The following is a 27,025-nucleotide window of genomic DNA, read 5'->3' as shown; positions in this document are numbered from 1 at the left end:
TTTATGCTAGAGATAAAGACTAGTATCTGTATTTCATATACTGGAAAATCTCAATACTACTGTTCAGCTCTAAGGCAAATTATAACAGCAGTGGCATGAATGGAATTAATAAGCATTTACCATGTGACTGTATTTTGTAATGCCAAGAGGGGGGCTGGAAATTCCCCTACTTCAAAAGCCTACAGCATTGTTGAAAACATAAAGCTATCATAATGATGTATCCTAACAAAAAGATTCTTGAAAATTCACCTGATTTCTACTGGATTCTGTAAGATTCCCCACTTCACTACAGTCTAGTTACGTTAATAATCCATTGATACTAAATGAGAGTACTCCTAAATGGAGACTGATGCCCATATCTGGAGTGTCTGAGAAACACTGGAGTTTCAAGTAGAGTTTATCTTAAACAATTAAAATAACAGCATACAAAATTTGGCATTTTCAGGGAAGAGATAATGCATTTTCTCTGATCTCAAAATGATTTTGTCATTGCCTACCCATCACCAATCTGTTGATTCCACGAAGAATAAACTGAGAGGAAAAATCATCCCACCAAGAAGTGTCATCTAATAGTTAAGTGTATGAGTAGTACACCTACATTCCAAAACCATGCTATACGAGTTAATTTATTTTGATCATGCTTCTACTGCCATGTGTTTGCATAAGAACCCAGCAATTGGTGTAACAGGAACTGCAAACTGACCCATGAACTGGTGACTGATGCTTGGAAAATAACTCTGTAGCAGGTTATTAGAAATTTTGCAGGCTACCTTGAAACTTGTTTTGTTTAGATGAACATCTCGCCTGATGTTTCACTTAAAAGAAACCAAAATCCAATCCCCCAAATGCTAGGGCATGTAAGCTAGATAAACTAGGCTGGAATACTTACCTAGAGCTGTAAAATCTGAACCAGATTTGAATAGAGCAGAAGCTAGGAGCTGAAACTGTAAAAGAAAAATAGAAGCAAATTAGCTGACTAAGCATATTAGAGAAAAATTACGTGTCAGTTTGACCATTTATTAGCCACTGTAGATCTCTGCACATGTGCTGCAGAAGTCTGTTCATTAAATAGTAGCAAGAACACTACATTTAAAAAAATATGCTGATTTTTCTTTTTATTATTATTTTTTTAACGTTCATTTGTTTTTGAGAGGCAGAGAGAGACAGAGCGCAAGCAGGGGAGGGGCAGAGAGAGAGAGAGAGAGAGAGAGAGACAGAATCTGAAGCAGGCTCCAGGCTCTGGGCTGACAGCACAGAGCCCTAAATGGGGCTTGAACTCACAAACCACAAGATCACGACCTGAGCCGAAGTCGGATGCTTAACTGACTGAGCTACCCAGGTGCCCCAGATTTTTCTTCTTTAAAAAAAAAAAAAAAAAAAAAAAAAAAAAAAAAAAAATTTTAAATGTTTATTTATTTTTAAGACAGAGACAGAGCGTGAACGGGGGAGGGTCAGAGAGAGTAAGACACAGAATCTGAAGCAGGCTCCAGGCTCTGAGCTGTCGGCACAGAGCCCGACGCGGGGCTCGAACTCACAGACTGTGAGATCATGACCTGAGCCGAAGTCGGACGCTCAACCAACTGAGCCACCCAGGCGCCCCAACACATCAATATTTGTAAGCTCTGACTTATGGCCTTTTGAAGGGCAGAGACTGGACAAGTATTCCAGAAGTAATTATTTAAGCAAGAGTTAGGAAAAAAGGGAACAAAAGGAAGAATTTAAGATACATGGGAAGTGTTTTTGTTTTGTTTTTTTTAAATATTCTCGGGGTGGGGTGTGCCTGGGTGGTTCAGTTGGTTAAGCGCTGGACTTTGGCTCAGATCATGATCTCATGTTTCGTGAGTTTGAGCCCCGCGTTGGGCTCTGTGCTGACAGGTCATAGCCTAGAGCCTGCTTCGGATTCTGTCTCCTTCTCTCTCTGTCCCTCCCCCAGTTCATGCTCTGTCTCTCTCAATAAATAAACGTTAAAAAAATTTTAAAAAAAAATTCCCCACTCTTAGAAAATATTCTGCCAATGGAATAAAGACAGTTTCTTTAGCAAGTGGTGCTGAGAAAACTGGACAGAGATACACAGAAAAACGAACCTGGACCACTTTCTTACACCATACACAAAAATAAACTCAAAATGGATGAAAGACCTAAATGTAAGCCAGGAAGCCATCAAAATCCTTGAGGAGAAAGCAGGCAAAAACCTCTTTGATCTTGGCCGCAGCAACTTCTTACTCAACATGTCTCCAGAGGCAAGGAAAACAAAAGCAAAAATGAACTATTGGGACCTCATCAAAATAAAAAGCTTCTGCACGGTGAAGGAAACAATCAGCAAAACTAAAAGGCAACTGATGGAATGAGAGAAGATATTTGCAAATGACATATCAGATAAAGGGTTAGTATCCAAAATCTATAAAGAACTTATCAAACTCAACAACCAAAAAAACCAAATAACCCAGTGAAGAAATGGGCAAAAGACATGAATAGATACTTTTCCAAGGAAGGCATCCAGATGGCTAACACACACATGAAAAAATATCACTCATCATCAGGGAAATACAAATCAAACCCACAATGAGATACGACCTCACACCTGTCAGAATGGCTAACATTAACAACTCAGGCAACAACAGATATTGGCGAGGATGTGGAGAAAGAGGATCTCTTTTGCACTGCTGGTGAGAATGCAAGCTGGTGCAGCCACTCTGGAAACCAGTATGGAGGTTCCTCAAAAAGTTGAAAATAGAACTACCCTATGACCTGGCAATTGCACAACTAGGTATTTATCCAAGGGATACGGGTATGCTGTTTCAAAAGGGCACATGCACCCCAATGTTTATAGCAGCACTATCAACAATAGCCAAAGTATAGAAAGAGCCCAAATGTTCATCGATGGATGAATGGATAAAGAAGACGTGGTATATATATATACGATGGAGTGTATATATACTCCATATAGATGAACACAAAGGAAGGGAAGCAAAAATAATAAAAAAATAGGGAGGGGGACAAAACATAAGAGACTCCTAAATATGGAGAACAGAGGGTTACTGGAGGGGTTGTGGGGGGGGGGGGATAGACTAAATGGGTAAAGGGCATTAAGGAATCTACTCCTGAAATCATTGTTGCACTATATGCTAACTAATTTGAATGTAAATTAAAAAAAAATTCTGGGTATTAGTCCTCTGTCAATATTTACTGCAAATATTATTTAGTCTGTGGCTTGTCCATTTCTCTAAAGTCTTCTAATGAAATTTTACTTCTGATGAAATCCAACTTAGCAGGCTTTTTACTTTTAGGGTTAGTGCCTTTGTGTCATGTCCATGAAATCTCTGCCTATGCCAAGGTTGTGAAGATGTTTTCTTCTTGAAGCTTTATTGTTTTAGGTTTTATATTTAGGTCCATCTTTGTTTTTTAATTTAATGTTTATTTATTTTTGAGAGATAAGAGCACAAGCAGGGAGGATCAGACAGAGAGGAGAGACACAGAATCCGAGCAGGTTCCAGGCTCTGATCTGTCAGCACAGAGTCCAACACAGGGCTCAAACCCACAAACCGTGAGATCATGACCTGAACCAAATTCAGACGCTTAACTCACTGAGCCACTCAGGCATCCCTAAAATTCTTATTTTCTCCTTCTTTTTTTTTTTTTTTTTTATTAAAAAACACATTTTAAAATATGTTTTTATTAAAAAAAATTTTTTTTTTAACCTTTATTTATTTTTGAGACAGAGAGAGACAGAGCATGAACGGGGGAGGGGCAGAGAGAGAGGGAGACACAGAATCGGAAGCAGGCTCCAGGCTCTGAGCCATCAGCCCAGAGCCCGACGCGGGGCTCGAACTCACAGACCGCGAGATCGTGACCTGAGCTGAAGTCAGAGGCTTAACCGACTGAGCCACCCAGGCACCCCTGTTTTTGTTTATTTTTCAATGAGAGAGAGACAGCGCATGAGCGGGGGAGGAGCAGAGAGAGAGGGAGACACAGTATCCGAAGCAGGCTCCAGGTTCTAAGCTGTCAGCACAGAGCCCGATGCGGGGCTCGAACCCACAAACTGTGAGATCATGACCTGAGCCGAAGTTGGACGCTCAACTGACTGAGCCACCCAGGCACCCTGAAAAATTCTTATTTTCTAATTGTTCATTGCTAATATAAAAATAATCACTTTTCCCCCCTATTGACCTTGTATTCTGTAACCTTGCTAAATTCACTTATTTTAGCATATTGTTTTGCGGACTGCACAGGGTTTTCCATATACACAATAATGTGATCTATACACACAATTCTGCTTTTCCCTTTCCAATCCATACACTGCTTATTCCTTTTTCTTACCTGATTGCACTAGCTATAACTTCTGGTACAATGCTGAGTAGAGGATGTCTGTTGATAACAGGCATCCTTTCCTTGTCTTAATCTTTAGGGAAAGAGTTTTATAATTAATCAGGAGTGAGAGCTTCATAGATGCCCTTTATGAGACTTAGGAAGGTTCTTTTCATTCCTTGTCTGCTAGTTTTTTTGTTTTTTTGTTTTTTTTTATCATAAATGGGTTTTAAATTTTGTCAAATGCTTATTCTCCACTTATTGAGATGATCTAAGGTTCTTCTCCTTCATTCTATCAATGTGGTGAATGACTGATTTTCAAATGTTAAACAGACTTTATATTCCTAGAATATACTCTCAGTTATTATGCATTAACCTTTTTATATATTGCTGGATTTGATTAGATAAAATTTTATTAAGAATTTTGCATCTCCATTCACAAGAGGTATTATAGTTTTATAATAACACAAGAGGTTTATAGTTTTCTTTGCTTGTAGTATTTTTGTTGGGTTTTTAATATCAGTCAAGGTGCTTCATAACAGGATGTAGAAAGTGTTCTATCTTCCTCTCCTTTCTTAGAGTCTATGAAGAGTTGCTATTTTTACTTCCTTCATTCCTGAATGAATTTAGTGAGATAGCCATCAAGAGACCAGTTTTCTTTTCTTTCAAAAAACACTTTGAAAGTGTTTTATTTTTTTATTTTAGAGACAGCATGGGTGAGACAGCAAGTGGAGGAGGGACTGAGTGGGGGAGAGGGAAGGAGTAAGAGTGAGGGAGGGGGAGGGGAGAATCTTAAGCAGGCTCCCTGTTCAGCACAGAGCCCAATGTGGGGGCTCTATCCCAGGGTCCCGGGATCATGACTAGGTGCCCTGAAAGTTGTGTTTTGTTTGTTTGTTTGTTTAGTTTTTTAAGCTTATTTATTTTAAGAGAGAGAAAGAGAAAGAGAGAGAGGAAGGGGCAGAAGGTTCAGGGAAAAAGAATCCCAAGCAGGCTCCACGCTGTGAGCAGAGCCCAATGTGGGGCTGGAACTCAAGTCACTGGAATTTACCCTTTAAATTAAACCATAAGATCATGACCTGAGCTTAAATCAAGAGTCGGATGCTTCACTGACTGAGCCACTCAAGTGCCCCCCAAAGTTTTTAATTACAAATTCAATCTATGTCTGTAACTGATATGGAGTTCCTTAATATTTTCTAATTCTTCTTGTGTCTGTTTTGTTGTGCCTTCCAAGGAATTTGTCCATTTCAGCAAGTTGAATTTGTTGGTAGTTCAAAATATCTCCTTAGTCTCTTTTAATATATATAGGGTCTGTAATAATGTTGACAACTTATATTTTCACTATTTTTTTTCTTCCTAAGTTTGGCTATTTTATTCACCTTTTCAAAGAACCAACTTTTCACTTAAAACATTTTTTTCTATTATTTGTTTCCTAGTTCATTATTTTCCAATCTTCTACTTATTTTAGGGTTAATTTGCTCCTCTTTTCTGACATCCAAGGTGAAAGATAAACATTACTGGTTCTACATGTGGAAGGGTAGGGAGAAAACTATTATTTTAACAACTGATTTAGTGGAACTGGTATGTATTGACCTAGGATTTTAACAGGTATCAAGTGATACTATATAATCTGAATAAAGCCAAACTTGAATATCTAACTATCACCTCAATGTATAAGGCTGGCTGTTCCACAAGCATCTCAAACTGAAGATATATCCAACATTATACTCCTGGTCCCAGTCAGGAGTCCACACCCAGCACCCCAAACTGGGATGACCCACAGCCTTCTCATTTCAGTTGATGGTAACTCCATCCACTAAGACTAGTAACTTTGGAGTCATTTTTTTCAAACACTACATCCAGTCGATCATAAAATTCTGTTGGTTCTACTTTTTAAAAAAGTTTTTAATTTTCAGTTAGTTAACATACAGTGTAATATTGGTTTCAAGTGTACAGCATCGTGATTCAACACTTCCATACATCATTGTGTTCATCACAAGAGCATTCCTTAATCTCCATCATTGACTTAACCCACTCTCACCCACCTCCTTTCTGGTAACCGTTAGTTTGTTTTCTATAGTTAAGAGTCTTTTGGGGCACCTGGCTGATTCAGGTGGTAGAGGGTGTGACTCCTGATCTCTGGGTTATGGGTTTGAACCCCATGTTGGGTGCAGAGATTCCTTAAAAAAAAAGAGAGAGAGTCTGTTTCTTGGTTTGCCTCTCCTTTTTCTTCCCCTTTGCTCATTTGTTTTGTTTCTTAAATTCCACACATTGAGTAAAATCATATGGTATTTGTCTTTCTCAGATTTATCCATTTAGCATAATATTCTCTAGATCTGTCCATGTCATTGCAAATGGCAAGATTTCATTCTTTTTTATGGCTGATAATATTCCACTGTATATACGTGTACGCGCGCACACACACACACACACACACACACACACACACACATAATATCAATCGATGCACACATGGGCTGTTTCCATAATTTGCCTATTATAGATAATGCTGCTATAAATATCAAAGTGCATGCATGTATCCCTTTAAATTAGCATTTTTGTATTCTTTGGATAAATAGTAGTGCAACTGCTGGATCATAGGGTAGTTCTACTTTTAACTTTCTGAGGAAACTCTACACTGTTTTCCACAGTGGCTGTACCAGAGTTTGCATTCCCACTGGTGATTCCACCATTAACATCTACTGAGAATCTGATCTACTCTACTTCTCACTATTTCTACTGCTGCTAGTGGGTCTGAGCTACAATAATCCCTTCCTTAGAATTTCTGTGGTCTCCCTTACAGGTCTCTCTGCCTCCATTCTTATTCTCCTTTAGTCTATTCTCAATACAGCAGTCAGAATAATCTTAGATCTTAGTGATCTTAGGTAAGACATAAAGCACATCTTATCACTCCTTTGCACAATACCCTGAACTGGCTCCTATTCATTCAGAGTGAAAACCAAAGTCCTAACAGTGACTTAAGAAGTCATTCACCATATGATTTCCCAATCCCTGCTCTTACCTCTCCGACCTCATCTCTGACTCCTCTGAACATTTTTACCTCTGCTCTAGCCACAGTGGCCTCCTTGCTGTTCTACACAAAGCCAGAATGTTCCCACCCTCAGGTCCTTTTTCTAGCCCTCCCTTTGCTAGGAATTATCTTCCCCAAATTAGCTGCTTAGACTCCCTCACACCCTTCAAGTGTCTGTGTGCAGCTCATTTCTTTTTTTTTTAATTTTTTTTTTTAATGTTTATTTATTTTTGAGACAGAGAGAGACAGAGCATGAACGGGGGAGGGTCAGAGAGAGGGAGACACAGAATCTGAAACAGGTTCCGGGCTCTGAGCTATCAGCACAGAGCCCGACTCGGGGCTTGAACTCACGGACCATGAGATCATGACCTGAGGCGAAGTCGGCCGCTTAACCGACTGAGCCACCCAGGAGCCCCTGTGTGCAGCTCATTTCTAAATGAGACCTGTTATGATCATCCTACTTAATACTGCAACTGCCCAATTCTCACCCTTTCTAACTCTGATCTCCCTTTATTGACCCTTTTTATCTCTTTTTAATTTTCTCATTATACCTATTTCCAATGTACTATATAACTTATATACTTTATAAACTGTACTTTATAATTTGCTATATAATAGTTTATTGTCTTTCCTCAGTGGTAGTAAGTACCACCCAGGAAGGTATTTTGCTTGGTTCACTAATGCACCTCTTGTGCCTAGAACAATGCCTGGCATGTTGTAAGGACTTAATACACATCGGTTAAATGAATGACACCAGTACTTTGGAAGCTCAGTAGAAATATAATTAATACAAAATGTGTAATACTGGCTGAAAACTTGTTTTTCTCCTTCCTTCTCTATTATAGAATCTTCTGAAAATGGCAGAAATAATTTAGGCAACCTTCTCTTGGGCCTTTTCTAGAAAATTATATCATTTTCATAAGGTTTATCAGGACCTCACTGCCAATTCAGAATCCATGTTCGGGAGACTGAAGGAAAGCAAAGAATCATTATTTGGCACATAGCTGGTAATCCACCATCATTCCAATATAGGCACAATGATGGTGATCATCATAGTAGGTGCCCCCCAAAAGAGAACCACTTTTAGTTGCTGATACAATCATTTAATACAATAAACACTTTCTAAAATATACACAGAGGACAAAAACAAGTTACTACAGAAAACAGCAGTAAGGTCTGTTTTGGTAAGTGGAACGGTATGTTATAAGGAGAGTGAAGATCTCTATGCCTTACTAACTAATACTGTGAGTATATATCCTAGAACTGTCACCAAGGGATTTCTTTTACCAAAACAAAATCCATTCACACATTTTAGAACAAAATAATCTCACAGACCAGTAATTCTCAATGTCAGGAGTGTTTTCAGTTTTCTGTTACATAAGAGCAGACAGAGACTCTTAGGGTGAGGGTATTGTTTTGAATAACTTTGGAAGTGATTCAGATGCTGACACACATGTGCAGAGCACCATTTTAACTAACTTCAACTAGGGCTAAGCAACTCTTAACAGATACAGCTATTAAGAAATAGAATGGAAGTCTGTGGCATACAAAATCATAATTTGAAACTACCGAGGAAGCGATAAAAAGAGAAACCTGCTACCAAAATTTTAAAAATGGCTCAATTTGAACTCAAGATACCTCCCTGTCCTGGCTTTTCCCATTAGCTTAGCTTTAAGAACGAACTGTTTTCTTTGGCCTACTTGCAGCTGGCACAATTGAATTTATTTACTTTGCAATATTTTAAGTTTTTAAGTCGTTGGGTTTTTTTGAGAGAGAAAGCGAAACGGGGGCGGGGAGGGGCAGAGAGAAAATCCCAAGCAGGTTCTGCAATGTCAGCGCAGAACCGGACTCAGGGCTAAAACTCACAAACCGTGAGATCCTGACCTGAGCTCAAGTCGGATGCTTAACTGACTGAGCCACCCAGGAGCCTCTGTTCTGGTTTGGTTTTAAAAAATAAGAGAAAACAAAACAAACCAAAACAAAAAATAAGAGAAAAATGAATGTTCCTGGTAACAGCCATGTCAGAATAACAATGGAGAAAACACAAGGAAATTTATTTATAACGTTCAAATGCCTGGTCTAATACAATGCACGTTAATGGGCTCTTTACAACTATGTTCAGTTATAAGCCCTAACAGATTAAACCAAACATATTCTGCTACTTGGGGATAATTTCCCCATTTCAAATAGTATCATGAATTGATTGAAGACGCAAGGAAGACAATTAACTGTCCCCCTTCAGATGGTCCTAAATTGTGTTCTGCTGATTCTCCACCTAGAGAAGGGTTACAACCAATACTAAGTAACAGCAACTATGAAAGAGAAGCTCTTTGTTTTGGTGCCAAGGACACACAGGTTCTACTGCTTGAAAGTACAATGAACCTGGTACCTGAAAGTGATTTGACATTAAATCAGAAGCCTGTGTTACTGGGGAACAAAGAAAAGCACTGCCTGATGTTGCTATTACAAAGCCAAAGTGAAACAACAGATAACAGGGAAGTAGATGGAAAGGACAGAACTAGATATCGTCAGCACCAATTCTGTGAGTAGAAGGTAAAATGGATTGCAGTTCAGATGTTGCAAGATGAACTATGAACAAGGATGCTTGGCAAAAGTTAAAGTGACAAAAGAATCTCAGAAGTTAGTAGGAAGACCAGCTATGACTATGAAATTCACTGCAGGTATATTCACCCACCACAGATAAGCAAATATTCCCCACACTGGGGGGACAGATTACCCCTAAAAATATTAATCTTCTCCTTCCCTTCCATATTAGGTAACCACCACCACAACAACAAACCCCTGAAAAGTAATGACCTGCTATTAATTCTCAAAGTTAGGGACTCCTAATGAATGAAGTCAGTAGAATGTAGTCCAACTATCCTGCTATGACATCAAGGTAGAAGGGATTCTAACTCCTACCAACCTCTCTTCACTTTGTCCCTACAAAAGAGGAGAGTTTTCTTTCTTCTCTTAAGGGATTTTGGAGTACCAACAGAAAAGTTCAGGGACATGCGGGAGGCTGAGTCGGTTGAGCATCTGACTTCTGATTTTGGTTCAAGTCATGATCCCAGGGTCATGGGATCAAGTCCCGTGTGTGATTCTCTCCCCCTCTGCCCCTTTCCCCTGCTCACACACTCTCTCTCTCTTAAAAAAAAAAAAAAAAAAAGACTCAAACTGAGGCATGTAATTCTTAAGTGAAAGAAGCATGGGACTATGAAAGTAAAAATTTCTATTTGCTTCCCAACACACAAAACTAAAGTCTAAATTAAAATTTTAAACCTGAGAATCCTTTTCTGAATGGATCAAGGGCTTTTTGTGTGACCTGAACCTTTTGTTATCACATGAAAGTAAGCCTTTTCAATTTTTATTTCATCTGCTCTGTGCCACTTTTTTTTTTTTCAGAGAGACGGGGGGAGGGAGGGAGGGAGGGAGGGAGAGAGAGAGAGAGAGAGAGAGAGAGCGAGAGCACGCGAGCATGTGCACATAAGCAGGGGAAGGGCAGAGAGAGAGAGAGAGAGAGAGAGAGAGAGAGAGAGAGAGAGAGAGAGCGAGCGAGAGCGAGCGCCAAGCAAGCCCCATGCTGTCAGTGTGGAGTCTGACGCAGGCTCGAACCCACAAACTGAAAGGCCATGACTGAGCTGAAATCAAGAGTCAGAGACCCAACCGACTGAGCCATCCAGGTACCCCCTGCTCTATGCCATTTTAAAAATTATTAATGTCATCCCATTTTCCCCATTTTCCTTTAAACATCTAAGAGCAAAATCAGCAAGTAAGAGTTAGAAAGACTTTTTTTCTTTTAATGCTCACTTTCTGAAGTTTATTATCACTTTTACCTCTTTTGTCTCTTCTGGGTCTGAATGATCCACAGTTATATAAAGATCGTTTTGCAAATATTTCAGAGCACTAAGGGGATCCATTTGGGCCTTTTCTTCAAACCTAGAAAATGTAAACAAGAACAATAATTATCTGGAGTTATGGGAAAACATCAGAAATGTCATTCAGACCTGGAGTAGAATATTGTCTAAGGAGTCACTGTAGATATCTAAAAAAAAAAAAACCCTGTGTTTGGGAATCCAGAAGTAAGAATACTGCCATGGAGACAGTACAGCTGTGGAGTTCCTGGAGACGTCACGGTGATGCCAGGAGGTCACAGGCAGCTGTGGAGCGAGAGACTGTGTAGGAGTACCTCCTACCCTCTTCTTAAAACTACAAGCTAAGATTAAATCAACTACAAAACATAGTGAACATGTCAAATATTTTACATAACAAAACTGCAAAAGAGCCAAATATGTTTCATGAGAAACAAGTAGAGATAAAATAAAAATACTTGATTAGATTTGTGCAATATACATTCCATTAGAGGTCCTTAACAGGTCAGAAACAGACATGAGTATACTTTCTTTTCACGAGTATCATGGACACTGATTGAATATATATATTTTTTTAAATGGCTCAAATATTTTTAACAAGATTATTTCCTGTCTCAGTCAATAACAATAACAATTGTAGCAACCACTTATCAAGTATTTGTTATATGCTAGACAATGTATCAAGTATTTTACATATATTACTTCATTTATCCCCTTACAATGACGATGTTTTATTATCATTTTTAAAAAAACAGATAAGAAACTGAGGTTCAGACAACGAACTTGGCCAATATAAGAGCTAAAAAAAAAAACAATGCATTAGTTCTCCAAAAGAATAAAAGTCTGCTTGGGACTATTTATCTATTTAAATAAGATACTATCCCATTGTTATAATTATATATGGATTTATTAATAACTAATAAGTTAGGATGTTTTTCAAAATATTGTATAGAGAATAAGTAGAGAAGACAATTTCATTTGGGTGAGGAAAATGAGACTTTCACAATGGTGTTCAGGCTGACGGCATCAATAATTTCCTGTCTTTAAGAGTTAATCTCAGTGATAGAACACCTGTATTTCAAGCAGGGCAAAGACTAGCAAAATATTACAGCTGTATTGTATCCAATAAGTACCATGATTGTCAGTTAGCCCTTAAGCCCTCGGATGAGAGAGCTCCTTGGGCAGAGGTCATGTTACTCTACCGTCTTGTCCAAAATGGTTTAGACCAGTTTTGCACCTGAGACGAAAGCAATCCTCTCAAGCTTGATCAGTTTATAAAGTGTCCTGGCAGAATTCTTCCCAATAGGGATACTACCTCCAGGGAGCCCTCTCTAAGAAGGTACTCTCTTAAAGAATCTGAACGTGAGATACACAAGGACACAAAAGGCACACAAAACACACAAGTCGGTAAACAGAAGGCGCGACATGGTAGGTGGATTCCTTCCCTCCTACCCGTCTTTGCCTTCCTTTTTTCCTATCTACCTACCTATTTATTTACTGAAGCTACATCTATCGATTCCTTCCTTCCTTCCTTCCTTCCTTCCTTCCTTCCTTCCTTCCTTCCTCCCTTCCATCCATCCATCCATCCATCCATCCATGGATGGATGCTAGGAGGTTAGGGAAAGCAGAGACTGTAATAATCAGCAGAACAGAAGTAGGTGGAAAGAAGCAGAAAGCCAAGAGGCTGAGTTACAAGGAAAGCTATTATCGTGGCTCCTCACTAGAATTGTTCTAAGACGCTAAACGATTCTCCATTAGGCCTCACTGTCCAAACGCTGAGGGAATGCCTTAATTCTCTGGATATTCTCATAATAACTTCTCTTCTAGTGAGGGATCCTAAGAATGTCTTTATCCTTTGCTACCTGAAATAACCTAACCAACGTGCCTACCATCCTATTCAATCCAGTCAAGAGACCCATTTTCCCGGAAAGTATGTTTCCACTCATCTTTTTTCTAAGCTTTCTTTAGCCTGCAAAAACTTATCATTGGACTTATGTCTGCGATCTAGAATTCTATTTAGGCCAACAACTGGGCCCTGTACTGAAAGGAAAAGGAATTAATCCTATAAAAAAGTTTTTCTTTTGCTCCTTTCTACCCCCAAATCATCGACAAATTTGGAAACTTGAACGTTACAAGAAAAAATAATAGTGGCACTTTATTTACTGTATTGTGCAGTACCATTAAGAATAAAGACAGATTTCTTGGCATACAATATACTTCTCTCCCTCTAAATTTATATTTTAACTAAACAGAATACATAAATGTTTTCCATAAGAACACCAGAAATAAACAAGCTAGCCCAGTAGTATAGGGTAAGGTTTCATATAATGAAATACTAGGTATCTAATATGAAATTTAAATTAAAAAGGTAATTTTCATGCTCTATTCAATTCATATAAAACAACTTCTGTTTATTCTGCCTGCAATGTATCAATGTTCCTCAAACTCCTGAATTCATCTAAGAGTTGGTATAAAAAGTGGTCTATGTTTTTTTCAAGTATCTAAAACAGGAGTGCCTGGCTGACTCAGTCAATAGAGCATGTGATTCTTGATTTCGGGGTTGTGAATTGAAGCCCCACACTGGGGGTAGAGATTACGTAAAGATAAAATCTTAAAACAATAACAAATATAAAATAAATCTAAAATAAAATAAAATAAAATAAAATAAAATAAAATAAAATAAAATAAAATAATAAAATAAAATAAAATGGGACGTTTATTGTTTGTTCAAATTAGTAGCAGACAAGATTCTCAAGATGCCCTAGCTGCTCCCTGACTGCTTCCTCTCCTACCCATGTCCAATCCATCAAGATATTCTGTTGGTGCAATCTTCAAAGCTTATCCAGAATCTTACTGGGCCTTCTTGATCTCTTTTATGGAGTGTCTCTTCCCCCACCTTCCCTCAAATGGTGATGGTCTTCAGAGAAGGCCCGACATCTCTCTACTCTTCTCACGCTCTTGAAGCAAACTCCTTTTCCTTGTTGATGACTCATAAAGGTAATAATCGGCCCATGCCTTTCCTCCAAATGCTAACAGATGATCTCTAAAACCTAAAGCGCACGAAACTGAACTCATCTTTCCCAACACACGAACCTGTTGTTTCCGAAGAATTCCTCATCTGAGTGAAAACAGCCATAACCTTTTACTCAGTTCTTTTGGAAGAAAACCCAGAATGGTTTTATTAAAAGAAGACTGAGTGTGTTATTATTCCTCTACATAAAATCTTTCAATGCTTTTCCTTTCACTCAGGGTAAAAGCCAAAGACTCTTCACCAGCTGTCCCCTTCTTATCACTCTGACCTCATCTCCTCCCACAATCGCCCTACTCATTCTACTTCCACCACACTGTCTTCCTCAATTTATTCCTCAAATAATCCAGGCATATTTTTAACCCTAGAGGCTTGTCTATTACCTATCTGGAACACTCTTCTTCTCAAATATCTACATGATTCATTCCCTCCTGTTCTTCAGGTCACTAGTCAAATGTCACCTTTGCAGTGAGGTCTATCCTAATATTCTTATTTAAAAATCATCTGTACAAAATAGTTCTTAACCTGTTTTAGTTCATATTATACTTATTAACATAAATTTCTTATTATGTTTATTACCTGTCTTCCTTCCTAAAATAGAAACTTGGGGCAGGAATTTTTGTTTGTTTTCTTCACTGACATATCCACAGAGCCTAGGACGATGTCTAGCACACTGTAAGTGCTCAGTTAACTTTCTTAAATAAATAAAGTTTCACTGATGTTTATAAAGACCCTTAGGTGAATGCTTTGGTCATTTTATACATAAGCAAAGTGATCTCCAGAAAGATTAAGTTACAAGGCTTGAACATCAATCCCAGGTTCAGCTCTAGTACTTTTTCCAATATAAAACATTAGCTCCCAGCACTAATGTCAAAAAGTCTCACAATCAGAAAAAAAGAATACTGTGCTCCACATTTTTATGCTACTATTACTATTCTAATTGAAAATAATCTATATAAATGGATGGGGGGGGTCTTTAAATATTCTTAAATTCTCCTTTTCTGGCTTTTCTGGTTTCCTTCTGAGATGGGCTAGCATACTCCTTTTCCCATGTAGAAAATTTCAAAGGCTGCCTCTTTGTTCAGTCACACAAACTTGTTGCTTCTCAGCTTCAGTTACTATTTATGAACCATTTTCATATTCAGAAAATTTGAGTCTTTTATCCTATATTTAAAGTTTTAAATGATTTGTTACCAGTTATTCTTTTATTCATTATCCACTTGCATTCCTTACTTTTATGCCTTTTTAGCAGCGTAAGCCACTAACAATGATGTTTGTGCTTTATTAAAATTTAAAACATGCCATAATAGGTAATATTTCAGATTCCCACAAATTGTCATTTAGTCTGTCCACTGATACATTTTCTTTTTTTTTTAAATGTTTATTTATTTTGATAGAGAGCATGAGTTGGGGAGGGGCAGAGAGAGAGGGAGAAAGAGAGTCCCAAGCAGGCTCCACATTGTCAGTATAGAGACTGACATGGGGCTAGAACCTACAAACTGTGAGATCATGACCTGAGCTGAAATCAAGAGTCGGATGCTCAACAGACTGAGCCACCCAGGCACCCCCAACTGATATATTTTCAAAAGAGAAAAACAACTGTCAAAGATTAAGAAAATAATAATACTTCTTAAAATGGCTTGGCTGTGAGAAAATGAATAACCCTACTTATTTCTGGAAGGAATGAAAATTAACTTTCTGGAGGGCAACTGATAATTCATCAATTCTACGAATATCCTACAGAATTTTTAGATAGGGGTACAGATGGAAGAATATAAAAATATTAAATACAGTATTACTTATAATAGCAAATAAGCTGGAAATAATCTAAACATTTCATCCAAGTAGACTAATTAAGTAAATTACACATAAAATAGAACACTATTGCAGTCATTATAATCATAATTTGTATTAAGATGGTGATATTTGTAATATATCATTCATTAAAAGAAATCAGATTCAAAGCAATATGATTCCTGTTTTTCAGCTAAACAAAACAAGAATCTATGTGTGCAAATATAAAACTTACAAAACAGTAAGTTGTTTTTTCCTCAATAATGGGATGATGATTCAATTATTTTGAAAGGTAAGGGGACTTTTTTTTTTTTAATTAACCATGGATTAATTTTTTTCAATTAAAAGCCAGAGGAAAGTGGTTATAAAGTGAGTTCCAATTCTTTACATATAGTACTAAAAAATCTCCTTTAATCTAGGGGCACCTGGGTGGCTTAGTTGGTTAAATGTCTGACTTTGGCTCAGGTCATGAGCTTGCAGCTAATGAGTTCGAGTCCCACATCAGGCTCTCTGCTGTCAGTGTATTGGTAGAACTGATGACCTGCTTCATGTCCTCTGTTTCCCTCTCTCTCTGCCTCTCCCCCACTAGCTCACACACCTCTCTCTCTCTCTCTCTCTCTCTCAAAAATAAACATTAAAAAAAAAATCTCCTTTAATTTCTAATGGGCTTTTGGTCAGGAAATTTTTTAAAAAGAGCTTAACTTAATATTCCAATTACCAGTTGTTATATATGAAGTAGAAAAAGAACACTATAATTTCCCCAAATTTGTCTCATCCTTATAAAAACTTAACTTTAACATTAAGTAAAATATTAAGGAATAACATTTTAGCACTGTAAACATTAGTTGACAGTGCCTCATTAAATCTTATTAATAAAACAGAATTTATCTCTTGTCATCCAGCCAATGTGAAGATTCAGACCCTTTCTCCTGTAGATTCTATAGGAAATACACTATTTATTCACAGTAATGCCAAAGTAACAGAATACCTAGCTCTGTTACTAATTTTCCTCTCAAGCACAACTTGGGAAAGCAGAGAAAGGAACAGTAAGTAAACATGATATGATAAAGGAAAACAGTCTAATAATTTATGCCTACTTATATTCTATACAAAACATAAATGCATTATATATAACAGACATCTGAACGTGTCTGTGTATATAAGTATACACAAAGACATCTGTGTATGCACGTGTGGTAGTCACAGTGGCAGTAAGGTGATGAACTCTGGAGTTACAATAGTCAGGATCACAACCTGGCTGTGTCACTTATGGCTGAGTGATCCTAGATGAATTATATAACCCATTTAAAAACACCTCATTTTTTCTTTTGCAAAATAGTGATAATAACAGAACTTATTCAATTACCTTATTATAGGAATAATATACAAGATCTAGCACACAAAAATTGCTCAATAAACAGTAGCTATTATCATCAAAGTCTAAACTCTTTCCAAACTATAAATTTTTATTACCACAGAACACTATCAATAACCAAAAGGACACACATGCTTTTCTACATTTTTCAGTAGCTTATCACTCACTAGTAAAAAGCAAACATGACCAGGAGATATATATGAAAATGTTTGATGACATGATTTTACAATTAAATGGCAAAGATAATTGACGTAAAATCACAATCATATTTGAAGTTGTATTGTGAAACATCAGATTAGATAGCATTTAGTCAACCATACCATCACATCCACTGTTAAGAAAGCTATCAACAGGCCAGGCATACAGCAAGAATCTAGAACTGATGTGATTTGTAGTGATTAGGCCGTGAGTAGTTACTGGAAGGTTAGGCTCATCACCTTCACAGAAATTTCTTCCATTTAACAGTTTCAAAATTTCCTTGTTCTATATTTAGAAAATTTTAGCATCAGTACATATTTTCACTTTGTATCTTCCTTTGAAAGAGGAAAGCAAAAATAAGGAAAACAACAGGGTAGTTATAAAAGTCATGATCTTCACAGTACGTACACTGTCATATTACTAAATTTCCAGAGACAAAGTCATATCTTCAAAATTTAAATAATACCAACAGTAGCTGATAATATTAAATAAAAGTTTTCAGTGAATTATTTTTATACCTGTGTTTTCTTATCAGGTACTTGCAGTGCCTCAGTAAGTAATCTTTTGAAGGCCTACATAACTTCAGTGACCAGAAGTCATCTAATCTCATCTTTGGGGAGCAAGATTTTCCTGGATTCCCACCAAATAAATAGTGAACCTATAATAAACAAAACAAGCCACATTTTAAGATGCAAGCATACTCAAGAAGCTACGGAAGTCCTAATAAAATTTCTTCACTTCGGTAGCAGTGTGTAACAGTAGTAAAACATTACTGCATTTCTACCAAATGTTTCTTTTGATTTTTCTTGTTCCCATTTTACTTTAAAATACTATGGCTACTTCCTTAAATACTCTGCATTTTATGTTAAAATGAGTTGTATTACCACAATTATACTGACAATGGAAGACCTGAAACAAAAGCAATGACAGTAAGAAGCTAATCCAAGATACAGAGTTTATTTAGGGCAATAAATACGGGGATTATTAATTTAAACAAGTGCTGGTCATAATAACAAACAAGATGTTTAATAAAACTCTGACACACATGTTGAATCACTGAAGGTCAAGAGTAACTAGAAACTTTTTAAATTTGAGCATCTTAATTTTTTTAGGCTTACTGCCAAATATTAAATGATGTATATAATTGGTGATACTTTTTAAAATATTATATTATTCAATACCAAAAAAAGGAAATGAAAAAGGAGTACAATAATGATTTCACTATTATAATTTTAGTGGTATTCTGTACTTATACAAAGTGTTAAAGCAGTTCCTGAAATTTTGAAAACATTCACTGAACTACATGTAAAGTTAAAGGGAGACATAGTCTAAAGAAACCACTCTGAACATTTAGTGACTCTAAAACTTCAGAATGCAAGACTGTTTTCATGAGGCCAATTGAAAAGACACATCACTCATAGGGGAAAAAAGAGAGAAAAGACTTCGTACACAATGGGAAAATCTAAGTCAGAAGTTACATATACTTTTTCATATCATGGGACAAGGTATCCTAATGCTAAAAACTGTACATCTTTTACTTGGGTGTTCGTAGTGCAGAAATAATAGGTTATACTATGAATCTGATCTATGCAGCTACAAAGCAAACAGTAAGTGCCAGGAATTTTGGACTATGGAAAGTGTTTATTCTATTAAGGGGTTTAGGGAGAAATGATATTGAATGTCTGCTACATATTCTATGGATGTCTGCTATGTATTATAACTTTTTATTCAAATACACTTAAAAATAGTAAGAAACCTATTTTGGGATTCTTTCAGTTTATAAGTCTTGGAAAGTTTACAGGCCGATGCAGTTAGGGTACCTTATGTAACTCATCATATACAAGCTGATGGGCAAATCTTGGACATGGCTCTTCCTCCTGAAGACTTTTACTTGGATTATCTTTTGCAGCTTGATCGTTCTTATAGACGCAAGACCTGTAAGACAGCACTTTTAAGGCATTCTATCCTAAAAAAATAGCAACATACATAATGTTTATATACTTAGCAAGCAAATTAACTGGACGTCTAATTACCAACAAAAAATTTATAAATTTGTTCACATCAAATCTTAAAAGTTCTGGTCATTCTCATACAATAATGTGAATTTGTTAGAATGAAGTTCTTATGTTTAGTGTCGATCCAAAACCTCACTTAAGAACAACCTACTTCATGTTATGAAACACAAACAGCATATATGAAAGCTCAAACCAAAGTCTGAAAGAGAAGATAATCCCATCTATTTATTCACAATGAAAAACTCACAGATTTCTTTCAGTTTTACTGCTTAATATAAATGTTCTACTTAGAAAATAATAAATTCTAGGGTGCATCAGTGGTTTACTAGGCTAAGCGTCTAACTCTGGGTCTTGGCTCAGGTCATGGGATCAGGTCATGGGATTAAGCCCCATATCGAGCTCTGCATTGACAGCATGGAGTCTGTTTGGGATTCTTTCCCTTTCTCTCTCTGCCCCTCCTCCACTTGTGCTCTCCCTCTCTCTCAAAAATAATTTTAAAAAATTTCTTAAAAAAAGAAAAGAGTAATTTCCTTAGTTGCTCTGGGCAGGTAGTTCTCTGAAGCGCCTGTGTTTGTAAAATATCCACTTATGCAGTAATCACAGAATATTAGAACAGGATTCTCTAGGCCAGTGTTTTCTGAAGCAAAACGTGCAGATGCTCTATAACAAAAACGTCCCGGTTTGAAAACACTAAATAATACCCCCTACCCTGCTCTACTGAAATCACTCCCTTTACCAAAACTAAGACCACCTGGAAACATGAAAAAAACCATTTTTCTCATGTTCACACATCTACTTGGTAGCAAATTCTAGACTAAAATATAATTCTCTTGATTTCTGGACCAGGAATCATCTACTAACCGAAAAATTCAGAGGTAAAATCCATTCACTGAACATCACTGTAAACACAGGCACCAATATTGACTTCTTTACCCAATACAGGCATGCCTCAGAGATATTGTGGGTTTGGTTCCAGACCACCACAATATTTTTTTATACAAATGTTTGTTTATTTATTTTGAGAGAGAGCGAGCAAGCACAGATGTGTGAGTGCGAATGAGGGAGGGGCAGAGATACAGAGAGAATCCCAAGCAGGCTCCACACTGTCAGCACAGAGCCTGACATGGGCTCAATCTCACGAACTGTGAGCTCATGACCTGAGCTGAAATCAAGAGTCAGACACTCAACCAACTGAGCCACCAGGCACCCTCAGACCACCACAATAAAGCAAATATTGTAGTTAAGTGATTCAAAGGAATTCTTTTGCTTCTCAATGCATATAAAAGTTATTTTTATACCATAAGGTAGTCTGTTAAGCGTGCAACAGCAATATGTCAAAAAAAACTATGCATATACCTGAATCAAAAACTACATGATTGCTAAAAAAGGCTAACCATCTTCTGAGCTTTTAACAAGTCATAATTTTTTTTTTTTTGCTGGTGGAGGGGCTTGCCTCAGTATTGATGGCTGTTAACTGATAAGAGTGGTGGTTACTTAAGGATGGGGGAGCTGTGGCAATTTCTTAAAATAAGATAATACAGCTGACCTTTGAAGAGTATTGGTTTGAACTATGTGGATCCACTACAATGCAGAGTTTTTACAATACAGTATGGTAAATATATTTTCTCTTTTCTCATGGTTTTCTTACTATTTTCTTTATCTTACCTTATTGTAAGAATATGGTAAATAATATATAAAACATACAAAATATGTGTGAATCAACTTTTTTTGTTACCAATTTATGTTATTGATAAGGTTTCTGGTCAATAGTAGGCTATTAGTAGTTGGGTTTTTCCTGGGATTGTTTTGTTTTAAGTAGGTTTCATACCCAGCATGGAGCCCAATGCAGAGTCTGAACTCATGACCCTAAGATCAAGACCTGAGCTGAGATCAAGAGTCGGAACCTTAAGGAACTGAGCCACCTAAGTGCCACAGATGTTGGGTTTTTAGGAAGTCAAGTTATACACAGATTTCCAACTGTGTGTGGGTTGAATCCTCGTGCTGGTAAAGGTTCAAGTGTAATGAAATTGGCTGCATCAACTGATTCCTCTTCATGAATGATTTATTTGTAGCATATGATGCTGTTTAACATTTTACCTATTAGAACTTCTTTCAAAATTGGAGTAAATCCTCTCAAACCCTGCCACTGCTATATTAACTAAGTTTATGCAATAACTGTAAATCCTTTGTTGTCATTTCAACAATCTTCACGGCATCTGTTTCAGGAGTAGATTCCTTCTCAAGAAACCACTTTATCATGAGAGATTGCAGCAATGCAGTCGTATCTTCAGGTCCCACTTCTAATTCTAGTTCTCTTGCTATTTCTACCACATCTGCAGTTACTTCCTCCACTGAAGTCTTGAACCCCTCAAAGTCATCCAGGAAGGTTGGAATCAACTTCTTCCAAATTCCCATTCATGTTGGTATTTTGACCTCTTTCCACGAATCTGAATGCTCTTCATGGCATCTAGAATGAAAGGAATCTTTTTTTTTGAGCAGTAGGTCTCAACAGTTGGCTTAAAATATTCAGTGAATTATGTTATAAACAGATGTGCTGTGTTCTGGGCTTTGTTGTTCCATTTGCAGAGCACAGGCACAGCAGATTCAGTATAATTCTTAAGGGCCCTAGAATTTTGAGACTGGTAAAGGAGCATGGTCTTCAAGTTAAAGTCATCAACTGCATTAGCCCCTAACAAGACAGTCAGCCTGTCCCTTTGAACTTTGAAGCCACGCACTGACTTCTCCTCTCTAGCTATGAAAGTCCTCGATGGCATCTTCCTCCAGTAGAAGGCTGTTTCATCTACAATGAAAATCTGTTCAGTGTAGCCAACTTTGTTAATGATCATAGCTAGATCTTGCTAGATAACTTGCTAGAGCTTCTACATCAGCACCTGCTGCCTCACCTTGTGCTTTTAGGTTATGGAGATGGCTTCTTATGTTAAACCTCAGGAGCCAACCTCTGCTAGTTTCATACTTTCCTTCTGTAGCTTCCTCACCTCTTAGCCTTCACAGAATTGAAGAGAATCAGGGCCTTGCTCTGGAGCAGGCACTGGCTTAAGGGAATATTGTGGCTGGTCTGATCTTCTATTCAAACCACTAAAACTTTCTCCATCAGGTGTTTTGCTTTCTCATCATTCATGTGTTCACCAGAGGCACACTTTTAATTTCTCCCAAGAACATTTCCTCCGCATTCACAACCTGGCTGTTCGGCATAAGAGGCCTACCTTTCTTCCCTTGACTCAAACAATTAGAAGCCTTTGTAGGGGTATCAACTGGCCTAATTTCAATATTGTTATATCTCGGGGAATCAGGAGAGCCAAGGAAAGTGAGAGAGGTGAGGGAACAGCTGGTCGGTGGAATAGTCAGAACACACACATTTATCAATTATGTTTGCCATCTCATTATGTGTGCAGCTCATGGTGCCCCAAAACAATTACAAAGGTAACATCAAAGATCACTGATCACAGATGACCATGACAAATACAACAGTCATGAAAGGGTTTGAAATATTCTGAGAATCACCAAAATGTGACAAAGAAACACAAAGTGTGCCAACACTGCTAGAAAAATGTCAACATGCTCGACACAAAGCTGCCACAAACCTTCAACTTGTAAAAACTGCAATATCTGCCAAGTGCAATAAAATGAGGTGTGCCTGCACTGACATTTAAATGCAAGACATCACAAATTGACATAAGCCTTCCATATTCCTCTTCTTTTGAATAAACCAACAACCTCAAACAAATATTACATTGGGATTGCAACACAGACAAGAGCTCCTTACCAACTATTCCTCACAATGTCATAAATCCAGAATGAATTTCTGACATTCTCCTCCCTCTTCTCCTTGTCTTTGCTGAGTCCAGATAAGACATGTATTTCATTCAGTTCGGGATCAATGGTTGCTCTCTGTGTGAATCCTGTCATTGGAACTATAAATTGAAAAGAGGAAATAAGAGGACAACATTTGTGTTAAGAGTAGAACTACTATATACAAGATTAATCCCTTGTGACTCTGCTCTGCTTCTGTCCACAGCACTGATCTTCTAACATACTATAGAACTTTTATATCAAACAATAAACAATTGCTTATTGTTTTCTTCTAACTCTAGAATATAAGCTGTATGAGGGCAGAGGTAGTTTGGCTCACTATTCTGTTCCCAATGCTTATAACAGTGCCTGGCACATAACAGTTACCCAACTATTTGTTGAAAGAATAAACGAATGCTAACTATCCGGAAGGAGTTACAAGGAGGGAAGAGGTAGAAAGCGGTATACTATGTAATCATTTTTATTGAGGGAAGAAAGGTCAATGTGTTAGTTAACTGATTTATTATCTGGATCAGTTCTAACTTAATAGTAAAGGTAAAATATTCAAATGTTGACCTGGAAAAACACAAATCTGACAGGAAGTAAAATGCAGGTTTGTTTAATAAGGTCAGAGTCATTTAAAATATCTGTTCATGACATACAATGAAATGACATAATTTCCAAGTAAAAATAAAACATTTTGGGCGATAATACGCCATTTTATTTTCCTGAGTGGCTCAAACTGACCAGAGTTAATAATGTTTTTTCTTTTCTTTTTTAATGTTTATTTTTGAGAGACAGAGAGGCACAGAGCGTGAGCAAGGGAGGAGTAGAGAGAGAGGGAAAGGCAGAATCAGAAGCAGGCTCCAGGCTCTGCGCTATCAGCACAGAGCCCAACACGTGACTTGAACTCATGGACCGCAAGATCATGACTGGAGCTGAAGGCAGACGCCAAACTGACTGAGCCGCCCAGGCGCCCCAATGTTTTATTTTTCTAAGAAATCTATTAAATGAGTGATTGTTATTCTGCATTATCCAGTAATTTGCAAAACACTGACACAGCAAATGCAAATTTTTCTCACCATTGTTATATGGAAATATTAGTTGAAATGTAATTTTATGGATCATGACATAATTGCCTTGAATCTAAAACAATGTCATTGTTTCAACACTACATTCCCTTTATACATGAACAATCATCATATGCTCAAAACACAAAGTAAATATTAGACTGAAGTAAAATATTTCTTTTTTTAAAAAAATGTTTACTTATTTTTGTAAGAGAGAGAGAAAGGGGGTAGAGAGAGTCTCCAACGCTGTTAGCAGAGCCCAACATGGGGCTCAAACCCAACAAACTGTAAGACCATGACCTGAGCTGAAATCAAGTCAGACAGTCTACCGACTGAGCCACAAGGGTGCCTCTGAAGTAAAATATTTCAATCAATCAAGAATATTATGGCAAGAGATGTTAGCCACATTGATCTTCATTTGTCTTTATCTACTTTAGCAGGGCCAAATAATCCAGCATTTATTTTTGCCTCATGTACTGAAATTCATGTCTCCTTTCATATTCCTCTTTAATAAATTTGTTTGGAATATCTTAGAGACTATCCAAATGCAGTCCATAGTATATATACTAAAATAATACAGACTCACACTACACAACACATAATTTGCATCCGTCCATACACAATTACGTTTATATTTATACACACATGCACATCAACCTAATCTGAATAATAATCTCAATCCTCATGCCAATAGTCTCTAGTGGGTATGTAAAGTCTGGTATTTTTTTAATGAGGTTTGGTAAACTTTCAAAAGTGCCAACGTTCTACCCTATTTCTCAGATAACCTTGGAAGAATAAATAGTAAAGAAATGACAACACTTTTATTAGTGGTAAAAGGAAAGGATGTAACTGCCTAAATTTATTGTATTTAAATTTCTCCATCCCATTTCATCTTAATACTCAGCCTTTAAATTCAGAATTCTCTAAGATGGGCTGGCAAACTATGGCTTGATCTAGCCTGCCTAGGGTCAAATCAGGTCTCATCCATTCATTTACATTTTATCTGTGGCTATTTTCACCCTGTAATAGCAAGGTTGAATACCTGCAGCAACAGTGTAAGGCCTACAAAACTGAAAATATTCACATCTGGCTCTTCATATTAGAAGTGTGCTGACCCCTGTTCTATAATCTCCTAAAATACAAATTTCAGAAATGTATGACTTATAAATTAATCCAATAATCCACTTAAGTAAGAGCCTACCGAGAAAATTGGTATTTTGGGGTGGAATGGAAATCAGTGGAGAGGGAAAGAAATTTTGAATTTTACAAAATGGGAGTGGAATCACCAAAGAGAGGGAAAGAAAGGAGTATTGGGTTGGAGGAAGAAGTATGTGAGAAGATGAAGAATGCTAAGACCAAATTTTATATGCTTCTCTTTCTAGATCGTCACAATTTGCCTAGAAGCAGCTTAGGAGCAGAAGAGAAAAAGGACAAGGATTGTTTCTTAAAAATAGAAGCAGTGGGGGGGGGTGCCTGGGTGGCTTAGTTGGTTGAGTGCCCAACTTAAGTCGGGTGAGTTCAAACCCCGCATTGGGCTCTGTGCTGACAGCTCAGAGCCTGGAGCCTGCGTCGGATTCTGTGCCTCCCTCTCTCTTGCCCCAAACCACTCGCGTTCTGTCTCTGTCTCTCTCAAAAATAAACAAACCTTTAAAAAAAAAAAAAAAAAAAAAAAGAAGCATTGGGCAGGTTTTCAATACTCAAGGATATCACACTTATAAAATCTATGCTGTAAGGTATTACAAAATATTACTTTGATTACAAAGCATACTAGAAACTATGTATTTCCCCATTTCTTTTATTTTCCACATCCACTATGCTTTTCACTCTTCATAATGTTGTTTTACCTCCCAGTTATACATTCAAATCTGTTACTGACTTTTAAACAGCTTTACAGAGATAATTCATATACCATACAATTCACTCATTTAAAATATTCACTGTAAAATCATCATCACAATCTAAGTTTTGACTATTTATAATACAGAAATCAGATCTGTGTGTTCCATAGGTTTTTGAAGGCCAATCTAGGAACTTAAATACGAATAAGCATTGGAAATAAAATAGAAGTAGAAAATCTTGTTTTAGTTTACCTTCCTCAATTAACTAAGTGATTTCATGCAAGAAACTTTTAAATTATTTTATCAAGGTTTTTTTGTTTGTTTGTTTGTTTGTTTTTTAGTAATCTTTATACCTAACCTGGGGCTTGAACTCACGACCCTCGAGATCAAGAGTCGCATGCTCTTCCGATGAAGCCAGTCAGGTACTCCCTTGCAAGAAGCTTTTTTAGACCTCAGTTTTGTTATCCAAAATTTCAAAGTAGAGCTAGATAATGTACTGGGTCTCTTCAAAGTTGAGATTTCTGTTAAGATCAGACTCTGGAGGGTGAGAGCAGTAATACTATGGGCACTTTCAGTAATATTAAATTAGTTCTTACGTGTAGCACAGACAGACTCCTGAGATACATGGATCAATTAGGAAGTTGTTATGATTATAATAGGAGTGGACTGGAAGAAGGAAATAAGGAAATACT

The 27,025-nt window shown here is 37.2% G+C and overlaps 1 protein-coding gene across 2 annotated transcripts in view; it reads right to left on the bottom strand.

Annotated features, from left to right (window-relative positions):
* Positions 1-27,025, bottom strand: part of MKLN1 (muskelin 1) — a 214,106-nt gene that overhangs the window by 10,101 nt on the left and 176,980 nt on the right. For both annotated transcript variants that reach the window (XM_007076283.3, XM_042972575.1), the window contains exons 13-17: positions 23,400-23,547; positions 19,421-19,535; positions 18,119-18,258; positions 11,170-11,272; positions 890-944 (exon numbers count right to left, since the gene is read on the bottom strand). In XM_007076283.3, coding sequence (XP_007076345.1) covers positions 890-944; positions 11,170-11,272; positions 18,119-18,258; positions 19,421-19,535; positions 23,400-23,547 — 561 coding nt within the window. The remainder of the gene's footprint in view (positions 1-889; positions 945-11,169; positions 11,273-18,118; positions 18,259-19,420; positions 19,536-23,399; positions 23,548-27,025) is intronic.

The sequence above is a fragment of the Panthera tigris genome, chromosome A2 (genome assembly GCF_018350195.1).
Source record: "Panthera tigris isolate Pti1 chromosome A2, P.tigris_Pti1_mat1.1, whole genome shotgun sequence".
NCBI classification, from domain to species: domain Eukaryota; kingdom Metazoa; phylum Chordata; class Mammalia; order Carnivora; family Felidae; genus Panthera; species Panthera tigris.
This window is presented reverse-complemented; position numbering and strand designations above follow the sequence as displayed.